At 65.6% G+C, this 15,939-nt stretch overlaps 6 protein-coding genes across 6 annotated transcripts in view; 3 read left to right on the top strand and 3 right to left on the bottom strand.

The window, feature by feature from the left end:
- Positions 1-1,253, top strand: EMIHUDRAFT_362226 (hypothetical protein). Its single transcript, XM_005789500.1, has 2 exons — positions 1-571; positions 747-1,253. Exons 1-2 carry the CDS (start codon positions 505-507, stop codon positions 1,037-1,039), a joined length of 360 nt encoding a protein of 119 aa, XP_005789557.1. The 5' UTR covers positions 1-504; the 3' UTR covers positions 1,040-1,253.
- A 98-nt stretch (positions 1,254-1,351) lies between these two features.
- On the bottom strand, positions 1,352-4,433 carry EMIHUDRAFT_467087 (hypothetical protein). Its single transcript, XM_005789499.1, has 5 exons — positions 3,513-4,433; positions 3,043-3,189; positions 2,353-2,684; positions 2,182-2,320; positions 1,352-1,916 (listed from the first exon to the last, which is right to left on the bottom strand). Exons 1-5 carry the CDS (start codon positions 4,356-4,358, stop codon positions 1,533-1,535), a joined length of 1,848 nt encoding a protein of 615 aa, XP_005789556.1. The 5' UTR covers positions 4,359-4,433; the 3' UTR covers positions 1,352-1,532.
- Positions 4,434-4,697: 264 nt separating this feature from the next.
- EMIHUDRAFT_225811 (hypothetical protein) lies at positions 4,698-8,530 on the top strand (the record flags this gene model as incomplete). The annotated part of the gene is made up of 5 exons (XM_005789498.1): positions 4,698-4,713; positions 4,973-5,111; positions 7,031-7,175; positions 8,239-8,262; positions 8,366-8,530. The coding sequence occupies 5 exons, from the start codon at positions 4,698-4,700 to the stop codon at positions 8,528-8,530; spliced, it is 489 nt and encodes a 162-aa protein (XP_005789555.1).
- A 334-nt stretch (positions 8,531-8,864) lies between these two features.
- On the bottom strand, positions 8,865-9,717 carry EMIHUDRAFT_440442 (hypothetical protein). The gene is made up of 3 exons (XM_005789497.1): positions 9,532-9,717; positions 9,372-9,463; positions 8,865-9,301 (listed from the first exon to the last, which is right to left on the bottom strand). Exons 1-3 carry the CDS (start codon positions 9,710-9,712, stop codon positions 9,056-9,058), a joined length of 519 nt encoding a protein of 172 aa, XP_005789554.1. The 5' UTR covers positions 9,713-9,717; the 3' UTR covers positions 8,865-9,055.
- A 2,289-nt stretch (positions 9,718-12,006) lies between these two features.
- EMIHUDRAFT_225809 (hypothetical protein) lies at positions 12,007-12,975 on the bottom strand (the record flags this gene model as incomplete). Its single annotated transcript, XM_005789496.1, has 2 exons — positions 12,007-12,753; positions 12,829-12,975. 2 exons carry the CDS (start codon positions 12,973-12,975, stop codon positions 12,007-12,009), a joined length of 894 nt encoding a protein of 297 aa, XP_005789553.1.
- A 2,396-nt stretch (positions 12,976-15,371) lies between these two features.
- The window catches only part of EMIHUDRAFT_225807 (hypothetical protein), a gene marked incomplete at both ends in the record, with an annotated part of 1,786 nt that continues 1,218 nt past the window's right edge, over positions 15,372-15,939 (top strand). Inside the window, one exon of the mRNA XM_005789495.1 lies at positions 15,372-15,651. Coding sequence (XP_005789552.1) covers positions 15,372-15,651 — 280 coding nt within the window. The remainder of the gene's footprint in view (positions 15,652-15,939) is intronic.

The raw sequence follows: 15,939 nt of genomic DNA, 5'->3' as shown, positions 1-15,939 counted from the left end.
CCGCCACGCTCACACCTGATCTGCACGCACAGCCTGCGGACGACTACGGGAGACGAGCTGCTCAGCGTCATCGACGCCTTTGCGAGCGCCGACCTCGACTCGGACGGCAAACTATCGTCCGCCGAATTCCATTCGTGGTACACGCGTTCGCTCCGGCGGCACGGTCATTCCCTCTCCGACCCCGACCTCATCTACAAGCTACGGCGAGTCGATGCTGCCGTGGCAGACGGGTCCGGTCAGCGAGTTGTGTGGACTGAGCGAGCGGCAGCGCCAGAGGGCGCGACGGAGGCGCGCCTCGAGTGGCACGCGGCATCGCCGTCGGCCGCGGCGGCGCGCGATGATGCGGCCGAGCCGCCAACCACCGCCCAGCTTCGAAAGCTCGGCTTGGGCGCCGCAATCCCCTTTGTCGCGTTCGGCTCGCTCGGCCGCGCCGCGTGCCAGACGCAAAAACGGCGAGAGACTTTTCACATATGCGGTTGATCAGGCTTCCTCGACAACTTCATCATGCTCGTGGCCGGCGACCAGATCGAGGCCGCGTTTGGAGCGGCGCTGGGGCTCTCGGCGATGGCCGCTGCAGGCTTTCGCGCTCGCCAGCCACACACACACACACACACACACACACTCACACACACACACACACACACAGGGAGAGGGAGAGACAGAGAGACGCACACGCACGCACGCACGCACACGCACACGTCTACGTCTGCATGTGCACCGGCTCATCTAGCCCCCCCCCCTCTCTTCCGCAGGGCTCGGAAACCTCTGCTCGGACGTCGTCGGCCTGCAGGCAGGTGCAACCGTGGAGCGGCTGTCCGGGCGGCTAGGCCTGCCCGAGCACCACCTCTCGCCTCACCAGCTCGTGCAGCCGCCCTCGAAACGCGCGACCACCGTCGGGCAGCTCATCGGCATCTCGATCGGCTGCGTGCTCGGGCTGGCGCCACTGCTCTTCATCGGAGACGAGGAGGAGAGGTATCTGGCCAAGAGGCTCGCCGCGCAGCGGGAGGTGGAGGCCGCGGGAGAGCTGTGCCCGAACTAAGGAGCGAGTTCAGCCGAGCCGCCACTGTCACTTCTCTCACGACCCCCGCCGCGGGTGGGTGCAGCACGGAGGCCGGGGTCTCTCCTCTAGTCGCTCTCCGCCGCGCGCTTCCCGCGCGTTCACGTACAGATGTATATATTTACACCGTCTGCTGTACACCGCATTGTCCTAGCGCCTCTCGCAACTCGACACTCTCGAGAGCGGACGATGGATTAAACGCGTTTTGTGACGACTCGGATCAGATTAAAGGCCATGGGCGTTTTGGCCTTTTGCGGCATGCGGGCCGATTACGCGGAGCCGGAGAGGGGAAATAGCGCGCACACACTTTCACTGTGTTTTGTGCAGACACTAGACAGACTCCTCCGAACAAACTGTCGTGGTACTAATAGGCAGAAAGAGCACCGTGCACATGAGCGTTGACGACAGGCGTCAGACGAGGCGCCTTCCTCGTTCCTGCCGCCGGGCGCGCTCTCCCGCCCCCCATTGGCATTGCTCATTCTGGCCCGGCGCTGCTGGCCGCGGCGTCGGCCGAACCCTCGCCCCGGTCGTCTCCGCCCTCGCCCTCCGCGTCGTCGGCGGACTTGTACCTCGACAGTAGCGCGCGCACGGCCTCGCCCATCTCGCTCACCGACCGCTGCTCAGCCGCGTCCGGCAGCGGCTCGTCGCCGCCGTCGCAAGTCTTGAGGTGCTCGTCGGCGTTTCCCCAGACGCTGTGGAGGGATGCGCCGCCCTCGTACAAGCCGTGGAGCAGCCGCCCCAGCAGCGGCTTGGCGCGCGACCCCGCCACGTAGCACAGCGCCGTGTCGACCAGCTGCAGCGTCCGCAAGCCGGCGCCCGTCCTCGCGAGGTAGAGAGCGTCGTCCAGCTCGTCCTCGTCCTAAGTGTGAGTACGCCAACCTCAGGGCGGGAATGCGGTACTGCGCAGAGGATTCAGAGCACCGCGCGAATACGAGCGGCTACGAACACAGTGAAGACCGCGGGTTCTGGCCGAATACGGCGGTTTCCGTGTCCCCTCGAGCGCTCGTTCGAATACAAAAATGCGTAGTATTCCGCTTCTAGGGCCCGAGATAGGGGGAGATATGGGGAGATACGGGGAGATACGGGGAGATATGAGGAGATACTCCGCTTCTAGGGCCCCCCTCCTCCTCGCCGCCGCGGCCAACCTCGCTGACGGCGAGCGCCGCCTCTGCCGCCAGCTCGACCCTCTCGGTGTAGGAAAAGTGTAGGCGCAGCAGCCGCTCCAGCTTCTCGCAGTCTCCCTCCGCAAGCTTGCCCAGCAGCCTACCACACCACCCACGGGACTGAACCCACACGGGATTCGGTACTCTGGAGGTATGGTACTAGGCCTCTCCGCGACGGCGGTGAGCCCTGCTCGCGCAATAGAAGCGGGGGGGGAAGTGGCGTTGTGCCTCCGCCGCCGCTCGCCGGTCAGCTGGTGCAGCAGAGTGACCAGCAGCGAGGCGCAGTGCTCGTCGTGCGCTAGCTGCGCGGTGCGCTTCTCCTCGCTGCTCTTCGCAAAGGCGGGCGGCGGCGGCGGCGCGGCGCCGACGAGGGGGAAGAGCGTCTTGAACCCTCGGATGTCGACGAAGCGCTCGCAGTTGGCGCCGTTGCGCGCGAGGCTTGCCGAGAGTGCGCGCAGTGCGCCCTGTGGGGCGAGGGGAGGGAGGGGAGGGGGGGGGGGGGGGGGGCTTTGCAAACCCTTTCCCCCAAGGAGCTGCTGGCGCTCCCCCGCCCCCGGGGAGGAAAGGAGGAAAGGAGGAAAGGAGGAAAGGAAAGGAGGAAAGGCCCAGGGGGGGGAGGAAGAAAAGCCGGGGGGGGGGGGGGTGGCAGCGTGTGTGTGCGGGGCCGTGGCGAGGGGTGTGCGAGAGGCTGTGGGTGCGGGCAGCGTCCTTCACACATCGTCGCTGTGAACAGGAGCTGCTGGCGCTCGCCGGCGTGTCAGAGGTGCGGGCGAGGTGCGGGCGAGGTGTGTGGCTGTGAGTGCGGGCAGCGTCTCTGCACACCTGCGCGGCGAAGCGGCGCTCCTTGAGCGTGAGGATCATCAGCTCGATGCCCTCCGCCTTGAGGAAGAGCGTCTGGTTGGCGGGCGCGTGCAGCGCGCTGCAGAGGCAGTCATACATGTTCTCGACCAGCTCAGCCTCCTCAAGGGCCTGCCGCGAGAAGACGCCGGCCGTCGGGGTGAGGAGACGGCCGCCATCGCATTCGCCTTCCTGGCTGGGACCCAGTGCCGACTTCTGACTGTCGTCGCTGTCTCTCCCGGTTCTCGACTGTCTGTGCTTGTGCGTCGTGGGCCCGGGGTTGTGTCTTTGCGTGAAGACGGCATCGGGCAGTGTGTATTCAGAGCACCGCGTGCAGACACGGGCTTCGAGTGCAATGAGCACCGCGGGAATACGGTCGAGTACAGCTGAGTGCGCGTTCTCTCGAGTGCTGGTTGGAGTACAGGAATACCCATTCAGCTTCGAGGCGCGCGCGCCTGCGGCTCGCGCCTCTTGTAGTACGAGGTAGCGGTGAGCAGCGCGAGCACGCCGCCTTCTTCGCCGAACAGGGCCTGGTTGGGCGCGTTCTGCTGCAGCAGCACGGCCAGCAGCTCCGTCGCATATAGCTTGTTTGCGTGGAAGGGGCGCAGCTTGATCCGGCCAAGCAGCCACGACATCAGCCCCGCGTCACGTGCCAGTGGCGCTGACAGCTCCGGGCTGGCCTCGAGCAGCGCCTCGAAGATGCCGAGCGACTGGTGCACGGCGCGGCTCTCCTCGTCCACCGCCTCGTCCAGCCGCTTCAGGTGCTCCATCAGCGCAGCCGGCGCACCGTGCTCGACCAGCGCGTCGGCCAGCGCCTTGACGTCGTCTGGGTCGGCGCCATCGGCGTCTGCCATTTCGTGCAGCAGATCGACGACGTCGATTGAGATGTCCGAGTTCTCGTGCATCAGCAAGCCGAGCAGCGAGGAGACGCACTTGGTCCGCACGAACGTCGGGAAGAGCTCAGGCGCCGTCGCGAGCACGTGCAGCCGCTTGAGATGCGAAAACAGCTCGAGTTCCGAGTCCATGAATTTCTCGGGGCGGTCTGGGTACTTCATGCGCAGCGCCATATTGTCGTTGATCCGCCGCTCGACCGCCAGCACCATCGCCTTCATCCCGTTCTCGTCCACCGCGGCGACCTCGACCTGCGACTCCTCCAACTCCCGCTCAGCGCGTGCGAGGAGTTCTGCCGCTTCGAGCGCCGCCTTTCCGCTGCCCGGCCGCGCGCGCTTGGCTGGCGGCTGCTCGTCGGCGCTGCTGACGGGTCGCTGTTGGAGCGACTCAAGCTCGCGGAGGCCTTGCATGGCGCAGTAGCTTGAGCTTGAGTCAGTAGTAGCCCGCGAGGTTGAGTCGCTCCCGGAGTCAGCCCGCGGGGCAGGCGCGCCGTCAGATCGTGGCGGATTTTCTTTTCCACGGCGCCCGCGATGGCCGCGTTGTGGCCGGCCTGGCCCGCAGGAAAAGAGATTTGTTTGAATCCGAATACGTGGGCCCGCCTGTGGCTGTGCGTGCCGCCCGGGATAGAGGAGGTGCCCTCGCCGCTCGCCCACCCATCCATCGCCGAGAACGGTACTCAAACAACGAATTGCTAAAAATCTCTAGAAACTCACAAGCCTGCTTACAAGACGAACGAGACCCGCTCTGGAATGCTGAGCCACTCCGGTCCCCCCTGCCTTGGGCTCGGCCAGGTTTGCCTCTCGCACCCCGTCTGTTTTCCTTTCCTTTTTTCTCTACAACTCCCTCTCTTTTCCTCTCTGTTTTCCCGGGAAAACTGCGTGGAAATCGTCAAATTTTGGGGCTCTGAGCCGAGTCTGAGGCTGGTTTGGGCCCAAAATCAGCCAAATTTTAGGCCAAATCGGCAAAATGCCGGGAATTTCGCGGAGAACCCGTGTATACCTGGAAATTACCCTGCGACCGCCAGGGTATTTTGTCGATTTCCTCAATTTTGCCGAGGATTTTGCCCCAGACCAGCTCTCAGACTCAGGGAAACTCGCGAGTTTCCAGAATGGAGCACCAAACACCCTCTCTCTGTTTTCCCTGGAAATTTCCGGAAACGCAAAGTGCTGGGGACCCTCTGTTTTCCTTTTTGTTTTCCGGAAAACCTGGCCGCCCAACCCCTGCCAAGAGAAGCGATGCGCGAGCGCCGGCGAGCACCGCCGCCCGCGCCTTGGCGTGGAGCGGTGGCGCGTGGCCGAGCCGACCGCCGTTCGACCTGGCGCCGAGTGGCTCCCAGATCGAGCGCGGCAGGCTCAGTCGCACCCTCGCGGAGCGAACGCGAACCGAGCCGTCGCCGTTCGCCGCAGCCGTCAGCCGGCAGCAGCCGGCCGCCGGCAGCCGGCGGCCGGCAGCCGGCAGCCGGCAGTCGCCGTCGCTGCCGCCGCCGCCGCAGCAGCAAGCGAGCGAGCGTGCTCGGAGCTGGGTCGAATGCGCGAGGTCGTATGGCACTTGGAGCACTTGGAGTGCAGTTGGCAGCCTCACATCCAGGGCCGGGGAGCTAAGAAGCGCACCCAGCGGGCCGGATGATCGGGATCGGGTTACGGGCAAGAGAGCCCTAGCCCCGGGGGTGCGCGTTCGCAGGGAAAGGGCCTTAAAGTAAACACGGGTCCCCGAGGGTTAGCTCTGTGCTCCGGGTTTCCCCTAGCAGCGGAACGCCCCCTCTACTCGGGGCTAGTAGACACCAGGCACTAGCACGACAACACACCCATTCCTCACTGACTGCACCGCTCGGAGCCCCCCCGCTCCGCGCACGGTCTCCTCACCCCCCCTCCGAGGGGGGCCCTCCCTCCCCTCGGCCCTCCCTCCTGTTCGCCTTCCGATGGTTATGCGATGATTGTGGGGCCCGACCTCCCCTCCTAGCCTTCTTTGGCCGCGGCCCCGCCACCGTTTCGTCCTCTCTGCCTGATCCCGCTGACTTCGCCTCCGGCGACCCCGCTCCCGACCCCCTGGGCGAGAACGGTGGCATTGGGTCACACCCACTTCCACCCCCGGGAGGTCGAGCCCGCTCTCCCTGGTCGGCGAGTCATCGTGCCCGCACCCGCGGCCTCTCTATCGTCCTCGGCTCGCCCCCCCCCTCCGCCGGCTCCTCCTCAGGCTCGGGGAGGCGTGGCCCTCCCTGTCGGAGATCACGGTGGCCCGGCTGCCACCGCGACGGGTCCCCCCCCGGCGAGCTCGTACGTCCCGACTCTACTCGCAGAGGCCGCGTCAGCTCATCTCTCGCCTCCTCCGACAGCTGACCCCAAGCCCCCCCCGGGGCCCTCCGGCCTCGGCCCTCCGGCTCGCCGGCGGGTCCGTTATCGTATTGCGGCAACTCCCCTCCCCCAGCTCCTCCTCCCGGGTACACCAGCCTCCGGCGGGGCGGTTCCGGATCCCCCCAGTTATTCCGAGCGGGTCCATACGGTGGCGGCCCCGTCGGCGGCGGGGGTGGAGGCACCAGTGGCAGGGGCGGCGGGTACGGTGGCGGCCCTCGCGGCCGTAACGCCTGGTGTGGAGCCGCTGGGGCGGCCCCACGACCCTGCAGCCGTTCCAGTGGCGGGGGCGGAAGTGGCAGTGCGGGTGGCGGGAACGATGGCGGCGCTGGCGACCGCACCGCCTGCTGTGGAACCTCAGGGGCGGCTCCTCGACCCAGCGGTCGCTCCAGTGGCGGGGGCGGAGGCGGTGGTGGTGGGGGCGGGCCTGGGGGCGGTGCCGGCCGCCGCAACTCCTGGCGCGGGGGGGGGATGCCCCTTGCCCTCTGCTGGGATTCTTTTTCCGTGCAAGTGGCCACGCAGGCGAAGAGAATTTTGAGCCCGGGGTTCCCGTTCTCTTGTCTGGCCTTTAAAGAAAGAAAGAAAACAGACAACCCAAGGGAGGGATGGGAGGACGGCACGCCGCCACCACACAGGGATTTTAAGGACTATCTGGCCTTTTCTCGGGGCCGCGGCGCCGCACGGTTTCTTAATGCCCGCAACCCACTGCATGGGACTCCTCTCTCCCTGCCAAGAGAAGCGATGGACGACATAAACGGATCGATTCGGTCAATGCTCACGCTGCTCGATGACGACTCCTCCTCCGAGAGCGAGGCCGGCGACATCGACGACCTCCTCTCCTCCCACGAAGACCTCCTTTCCAAGTGCCCGACCTACGAGGTGCGCGCGCGCAGCCGCCCCTCTCACGCCTCCACCCTTCCTCTCACGCCCTTCCCTCACGCACAGTACGTGCCCAACGCCCTCGCTGGCCCGCACGGCCGCAAGTCGCGCCTAGCTCCTCACGACGCGGCACTGCCCGCGACGGGGCACCGGCCCAACTGGGAGCTGCTGCCGGCGGCGGCGTCCGCGCCGCGGCGCAGGAGACGCGGCAGGCGCTTGGCCAACCCGCTCTCCGCCTCTTGCTCCTCGCTCCCGTCCTCGTCCGCCTCGTCCTCGCTCTCCTCTCCATCGCTGTCCTCCCCGTCCTCCTCCTCCTTTGCCGCTTCGCCCCTCGGCTCGGCGCACCACTCGCGCTCGCCGCTGCCGCCAGCGCAGCAGCTCGCGCCGCCATCCCCCCTGGCGCAGCTGGGCCTCGCACCTCCCACGCCGTCGTTGCCGCCGCCGCAGCCGCCCCCGCCCCCGCCGCCACCGGCGGCCGCCGCAACCTCTCTGGCCAGCTCGCTCAGCGCGGCCTCCTTCCTTGCTTCCTCATGGGAGGACCTCCGCGTAGACAGGGCGGGCGAGGCGCCGCCGCCCACCCGCCCCTTCCCCGCCCCCATTGGCCCCTCCTTCTCCACCCCAATCCTCCCCTCGTGCCTGCCGCCCTCCGCCGCCGCCACCGCGTGGCAAGGCCCAGCTGTCGGGACCGCCGCGGCGACGACGCTCCGAGACGCCGTCACCGCAGCGCGCGCCGCCTCCGCCGCCTCCGTCGCCTCGGCCTCTTCCGCCTCGCCCGTCGTCGCCGCCTCGCCCGCCGCCACTCCGCCCGCCGCCGCCGCCGAGGCGGCCAGCCGGCCCGGCTCACGCCCCTCCCGTGCGGAGAGGGGCCGGTCGGGCCGGAGGCACCGGAGGGACACGGGCGTCTCGATCCGCGCGCTCCGCATCGTCGACGCGGCGCGGCTGGGGCCGTGGCCGCCCGCCGCCTTCTCCAAGCTGTGCAACACCCTCAAGGAGCCCTCGCTGCTGAGTCCCCCCGCCGCCCCGTCCGCGACGTGCCCGTGACGCGCCTACGACTGTCCCATAGGAGGCTCCGCCGTCGCTGCTGCACGTCCGCCTCTCGCTCCGTTCCGCCCCGTCGCTTCCGGCGCGGCCGCTCTCCCGGGATGGCCGTGCAGCAACTCAACCTCACCTCTCCCGCCCTCCTCTGCCAGGCGGTGCTGCTCGTTCAGAATGAGTCGTTGCGAGGTGGAGGAGTCTCCTTTCGGCTCGACGAGCTCTGCGCCGAGCATTTGGGCGGCAATTTGCTGTTGCGCGCCGCGGTGGCGCAGCATGCAGAGGGGGCCATGGCGAGACCGATTGCCGCCTTGTGGGTGTAGAAATATCCCGGCTGTCGGAGGCTGGAGGGCCGACCGCCGATCTGCCGCGTGCCGGTCGTGGAACTGCAATGTTTGTGCAAGCTGCAAGCGTTTTACACATGTGCATGTAAAGTTGTCGGTGAACGTAAAAAAAGAGGACAGGCGCCCGGGGGACACACGGAGAGGCAACGGGGCAACCCACCGCGGCGCGCGCGCTCTCGAGGCTCCGGAGCGATCCGCCTCGTGCCACACGAGTCGGCAGTCGCGCGGCCGCCGCGCGGCGGGGCGCGGGGGTTCGACGTTCGTGCGCGCCTCTCCCCGTCCCCCGCGTCCCGCGATGATTTCCGAGATTATGAGACAGGCACATGCTTATCACTGCGCATCAATAGATACGCTCTATAACGGCAACCTCTCTCATGCAGCGGCCCACAACACTTCACTGGCTAGCCCACAATATACTACTCACATTCTAGAAAACCGCGTTTGTCCGCCGCCTCGGCCTCACGCCGTGGTGTGCGCTTGGCGACGTCCCTAGTACGCGCCATTCTAAGGGGACGCGGGGGCCGCATCTCGTGTCTTCATCTCGCGCAGCTCCTCCCGCAGGCGCCGATTCTGAATCATGAGCCCTGTGAAGGCAGCGTCCGAGGAGGCCGGGAGGAACGAGGTTGCCTTGAGGCGGCAGACGCTGCTCAGGCTGCCGCTCCGTACCTCTTCGAGAAAGAGCTTGAAGAGCACGTTTTCCACCGTCTCGCGCCGCGAGCCTTTGGTCGTCCACAGCAGCCGCTTCCGCCCCTATCACGCCACCACCACACCCGGTGAGTCGGCGGCACTACGACTCTCGTAGGCGTTGGCGCTTCCGCTCCTTGTTCAAGGGCGTGGGACACGCCTCAAGCTCGATGCCGAGCGCACCCTCGCGGCTTCCGCCCCAGGTCAGAAACTCCAGAACGACGGCGCCTGCGCGGGTGCGACTCGCGTCACGGCACGTGCTGCCTACTAATGCACCACGCTCGGGCCAGCGCCACCGTAGCGGTCGGAGCCTTGGGTGTCGAGGCGCAGCTTAACGGCGGGCGCGTTGAACATGGCCCAGTCCTCGCCGCTCCAGGTAGAAATCTCCTCCGCGATCTGACGCAGCTTGGAAATGGCCTCTGCGTCGTCCGTGATCGAGGAGAAGGTGATATGACGCTGCGCGGCTCTCCAAAGCATCACGGGCGGCACTGGCGCTCTCCACGCCCTCTGCACGTCGGCGCGGGAAGATGGTGGTGCGAGCGCAGCGACCGCGGCGGCGAGGGAGAACATTGGATTCGGCAAGAGTGAACCGAGCCGAAGTCGACAGAATATTTCTTTTCCTTTACAATTGCCAAGCATGGGCCGGACCTGCAATGACTCCAAGCTTTGCCGCTTTGTCCACCCGCAGACAGGGACGAGGTGCACCGTCAGACTAGAGTCGGCGGGCGAATGGGGCTGCGAGGCCCACATCCTGCAGGCTCCACCCGAGGTGCTCCAGACGGCGCTGGCCATGCGCGAGGCGCGTCGTGAGAAGAAGCGACTTACGGAGGCGACAAGGCGCGCTCGCGCTCGCGAAGCCGCCGACCGCCCTCAGAACGCTGGCTCGAGCGCTGCTCGAGCGCTGACAAGAAGCAGCGCGTCTCGGTTCCCTGCGATGACTGCACTCCAAGTGCTCCAAGTGCACCCGGCGGACCTGCACTGGCGAAAGAAGGCGCGAGAACAAGGGACCGGCAGGCGGCGGCGTCGCAGGACGAGGCAGAAGAGAACGACGCGACAGAGGAGGAAATGACAAGGGAGAGAACGACGAGAGTGGGACGGCCGCGAGGTGGCATGAAGGTTGCAGCGAGAAGCGGCGAGAGACTGCGAAGAGAGATAGGAAGAGGCAGACTCCCTAGGGTGGGCGACGGCTAGCGCATCACACCCCTCTCCTTAAAATCCCTGTGTGGTGGCGGCGTGCCGTCCTCATCCCTCCCTTGGGCTGCGTGTTTTCTTTCTTTCTTTTTAAAGCACTGGAAAAGAATTCTGCGCGAAAACCGTATAAAACAAGAACCCTCCTTCGTGCTGCACGCCCTGCGAGCGGGGCTATTTATACATAGAACCACTTCTTCGGCCTCATGATCCCGTACGTGAAGGGTGGAGGGAGGGGCCCGTCCGCAGAGAAGGACGATCACGGACACAGCAACAAACAAACCAGGCCCCAAATGACGTGTGAGTGTTAGATTTGTTTGGTATTGCTAAAAATCTCTCTCGGACACAGCGAACGGGAGTTGGGAGCGCATCGCGAGTTCGCGACACGGAGGGGGGCTGGGCAGGGTTCACCCACACCGCACACGACAGAAAAAGAAAGAAAACGGACACGCCAAGGGAGGGATGGGAGGACGGCACGCCGCCACCACACAGGGATTTTAAGGAGAGGGGTGTGATGCGCTAGCCGTCGCCCACCCTTGGGCGTTCGCCTCTTCCTATCTCTCTTCGCAGTCTCTCGCCGATTCTCGCTGCAACCTTCATACCACCTCGCGGTCGTCCCACTGACGTCGTTCTCTCTCTTGTCGCTTCTTCCTCTGTCGCGTCGCTCTCCTCTGCCTCGTTCTGCGACGCCGCCGCCGCCTGCCGGTCCCTTGTTCTCGCGGCTTCTTGCGCCTTTCGGCGCAGCTCCGTCCTACTCGCTGCATATCCTGGCCCCTCGAGTCTATCGAGCTCTCCTCGAGCAAGGACGAGTCTTCTGACGCCCACTGCTATCATTTGCCGCCCCGTCATATCATTGCTCAGGTCCACTCTCTCTTCGAACACTTGAGAGAGAGAGAGATTTTTATTATCTTCTAACACTTGTGCCTTCACTCACTGATGATGATGCCGGCGCTGGGGTCCCCTTCGGGTGCATCGTGACGGCTGACAATGGGATTTCCACACGAAAGAAAGAAAGAAAGAAAACAGACAACCCAAGGGAGGATTTCACACGAGAGATAGGAAAAAAATTCTTTTGCAAGACGAGCCGGGCGGCCGACGCCACAGTCCTGGAGCCGCCCAAGGCCCAGCCACAAAGCCGCTCCAGTTGATGGTCGGCTGTGCCAACGGCAACTGCCCGGGCTGCCGAATCAAGCGTGATCCTCATAGCTCCAAGGAGGCCGACTGCAGTGGCGATGGGTTTGACCACTACGAGGAGTGAGCGTCCGCCTGCATTTCATCTCTCCTCCGGTCTCTAAAGCGCTGAGCGATTCCTCCGATTTCTCGAACTAACACCCATCAGCGCCCCTTCTAGGTGGTGCTGCAACTGCTTGCGAGGAAAGTTCAACTGGCGCTACTACGATGACGCGTCCTGCCGTCAGTGCAAGGCACGAGCCGACGCGGCGGCGCCACGACCCGCACCACCTGCGCCGCCGCCAGAGTCGTAGTACAGTTTTCGATTCCGCAAGACAAAACAAAGACACGAGACTGAGGAGCGAGACAACAAAGCGTGGTTTGTCGTTCGAGAGGGGAGTGGGCCATCAGCATCACGCCGCTGCCGGTGCCGGTCCTCGCGCCATCGTCGCGGCCGGCGGCCCGCGTGTGCGGAGAAGCACCTCTGCCCCGAGGAGCGGCTCGCCTGTTGCGTGGCTGCGCAGCTCGCCGCAGCCGAGTGCCGCGAGGCAGCGGCCGAGCAACCAGGAGGCGCAGCAGCAGCCGCAGAGGGAGCTCAGGTTCCCGCCACGGTCGCGCGCAAAGTCGGACGGCACGTACTCGTTGGCGGGCCGGACGGACGAGGGGGGCAGCAGCTTCGCCTCCATGAACGCCGCCGCAACCAGCTCCGAGCAAAACAGCGAGTGCCGCAGCTCTTCTCGGTTGCGCAGCACGCCGCAGCAATCGAGCGCGTCGACGGCGCCGGCAGTCATCTCCCCAGAGCGTCGCTCGTACGGCACGTCCGCGAGCGCCTCGAGCGCCGCGAGGAGCGAGCCTCGCTGCTCACTCGTGAGCGGCTCGCGCAGCCTGCGGACGGCCAGTCGCTCGTAGGTCCAGGGCGGCGAGCTGTGCTGCAGCGGGCCCTCGGCCAGCGCCGCGACAAACTGGCTGAGCCGGTACATCTGAGGGCCAGACTGCTGTGAGGCCCACGCGTCGGCCGGCCTGGCGGCGGAGAAGTGGAGCGGGCGCGTGCAGAAGGGGTAGTAGCGTGTGGACCCGCTGTCGACGACGTACGGCACACCCTCCCGCACCACGACCACACCCACATGGTCCCAACGGCAGGTCCCGATCGAGTTGAGACCCTACACACACGGCAGCGGAGGTGGAGGCGGTGAGGCTGGGTGTGGTGACGAGTGCGCGGGCAGGGTGGCGCGCACCGGCGTCCTGCCGCTCGGGTTTGCGCCAGCGAGGAGCAGGTCGCCAGTCTCGAGATCCACGCCGCTCGGATCGACGGCGGGCGGCGCGAAAAAGGCCTCCCAGCAGCGGACGGTGGCAGCGTCGGAGGCGGCGAGGCAGGAGTTCATGAACGTCGAGGGAGTGGCGGCGGCAAAGCAACCTGGGTTGTAGGGCGGCGAGAGGCCTGTGTCCGGAATAGGTGGATGAGGATAGAGGCACGGCGTGGGAGGCTGTGGCGCCGATGGCGGAGGCGGGGGACTCTCACTCTGTGGCGGTGCTCGACGGCAACCTGTATGCTGTGGGCGGGTACAACGGTGACTACTTCAGCTCAGTCGAGCGGTACGACCCGGCGTTGGATGCGTGGGAAGCGTTGGCGCCGATGGGTCCGGCGCCTCAGGGCCAGGGTCGAAAAAGCAGCTGCTGTTCGGCAGGGTCGCCTGCAGGTGTGGATAAAAGAAAAGAAGTGCGAGCTTCTAGAGACCTATACGAACGTCGTGTCTTTTTTACGGTCTGCGTCTTTTTTGTGCGTTCGAGGCCATATCTCGGGACTGCGTGCTCGTACTACCATGAAACCTATGCTCGGGGTGAAGCTCTCATCGAGACCTTTCAGAATCATACAGGGTTTGATATCATTGGAGCAAGTGGCGAGGAGTTATACTCGTCGACACAAAAGTGTCTTTTTTACGCAGGCCGTGCCTCTCCCCCCTCTCTGAGCCAACAATACTAATCTCGGTGTCGAACCACCAGCCCGACGCTCACTACAGTTAGTTTACGGGTAGCCCCAGCAGGGTGGCGCCCTGAGGGAGGGTGTAGAGGATGTAGAGTGTAGAGCGCTGTAGAGCTGTAGAGCTGTAGAGCGCTCTGGAGCGCTGTAGAGCTGTAGAGCTCTACATCCGCCGCATGACGAACTGCCTGCGTTGGTAGAGCGATGACCGATGTAGAGGCGCTCCCTACAACGTGAAATCTCTACAACAAACTCTACATCATAAGCGGCGAGCGAGGCACGGTCGCTCTCCGACATGAGGCGCGTTGCACTTGCCAGTGCTGCCCTGGCCTTCTGTGTGCCCGCCCAATGGGTGGGAGGTGCCTCTGCTGCAGCTGTGGCATGCCTCACGGCTGCGACTGGCCTGTCGACCATTCCGACGAGGGATTTCTCTCTCTCGCGCGCCTTCGGCTCGCTCGCCGACACACGCCACTGCGCTATCGGTTCGCACACCCCGTCGACCACGATGTCGACGACTCCGCCGACGACTCCGACCTGACTCACATCAAAGGTCCGAAAAGATTGACAAAGCGAGTTACGGTTACTCGACTCGAGCCGTACGTGAGGTGCCTCTGCTGCTATGGCATGCCTCACGGCTGCGACTGGCCCAGACTCCCTTCACACACTCTCTCTCTCCTAGAGTCCCGTGGCGTCGTCCTGGAGTCCGGAGGTTCCGTCCGTCCCGTCTCGTGACCGTCTCCGTGCCACCAAGACTCGACCTTACTATCCCAGAGTCGGCCGCCGGGCGGGGGCGGGCGTCTGCCCGCCCAGGACGCTCCGGCCGAACGGCGTGTAGTAACGCATACAGAGCTGGCACTGCGGCAGTCGCAAGAGGCGAAGGTGATCAACTCCAGCCGCACGCGCCGGCTGGGCGATATTGCCGGCAACTCGGCGGTCCCCAGGTAGGACAGAGCGTTGTTCGGCCTACCGGACGCTCGGCCATCCGCTGTCTGCACCACCTTACTGATCGTGATGTTGATCCCTAACCTGCGGTCCTTCACCGCAATCGCTATTTCGCCTTTTTCAAAAGCACGACTTGCGCCCTCGGGCCGCGGAAACCAATTTTCGCGGAAATCGCTCGGCGTGGATTTTCCTTGCTGCCCTGTTTCCATAACGCAACAAAAACCAAGTTTCTTTTTTGTGTACCTGTGTTAGAACCGCTAAGCGCTATGGAGGACCCGTCGCCAGGCGACGCAGAGCAGACGACGGGGAGGCGGAGAGCAGACGCGCAGGGCGAGACGAGGGAGGGAGCAGGACTTTGCGGAGATCAGCAGGAGGATGTGTACGAAGAGATTCGGAGCAGCAGGGTCCAGGGACCCCTCCCGAGGGACCATGTCCGTGTGGAAGACGGCTAGTGCGCTACGTAGTCCCCCATCGGGAGGACGACCCCGGCTCGAGGCCATCTCGCTGGCCTCTCCGCAGGCCCCCCCGACCGCGTCGAACTCATCGGCGCGGGCTCTCTCGGCTACGGGACCGGCCCCAGCTTCGGCTGCGGGCTGACAAGCTGCCGAGCCCAAATCACTGTGAGAGTCGTGATTTCTTGTTGGTTTTCTAAAAGCTCTCTCTCTCTCTCTCTCCTTCCTTCCATTTCGCGGAAAGTAGACTGTGGCCTGCTCTCAGCTGTCCGACTATTTCCAGCGGTCTGCCTCACAGGCGCCTTTCACAGCCTCATGCGTCTCACCGCGGCCAGCCAGGCATCTACAGACCCACACAACCCCTTCCCCCCTCCCCAACCCCCAACGCGGACGTCCTCTTTCAGGCATGACGACGGGATTGGTGGCCTCTGCGGTGGAGGCCTCACTGGTCGTCCTCGCGTCGGTGCTGCTCGCCGTCCCGCTGCACGCCATTGGCTGGACGGCCGAGGCGGCGGCGCTTCCGCTCGTGTGCCTGGGCGCGGCCGCCGTCGGCCTCCACCTCCCAGCACCCGCCATCGTGCGCCGCCTCGGATGCTGCTCGCTTCGGCGCGCACCCTCGATGGGCCTGGCGCTGGGCTGCTGCTCCCCGTCGCTGCTGCTGTGCGCGATGGCGCTCGCAAACGTACGTGCGGCCACGCCGGCGGCACCGCTCCTCCGGGCGCACCTCTGGGCGCTGCTCGGCTGTGCAGTCCAGCCGCCGCTCGTGCTGCTGCTGCAACCGCTGGCGGCGTCCCTCCCGTGGTGGAGCGCGCCGCTGCTCTCCGCGCTGCCGCCGCTGCTGACGCTGGCCGTGGCCGCCCCCGAGGGCGCCGACCCCGGCATCACGCTCGTATCGCTCCTCACTCACGTGGCCGCCCTCGCCTGGTCGACCGCGATGGTGCGCCGGTCCTTCACGCTTGGCGAGGCGGCCGCGC

Source organism: Emiliania huxleyi (assembly GCF_000372725.1).
Source record: "Emiliania huxleyi CCMP1516 chromosome Unknown EMIHUscaffold_127, whole genome shotgun sequence".
Classification (NCBI taxonomy): Eukaryota; Haptophyta; order Isochrysidales; family Noelaerhabdaceae; genus Emiliania; species Emiliania huxleyi.
Note: the sequence above shows the minus strand (reverse complement) of the source record. Positions and strands in the feature narration are given on the sequence as shown.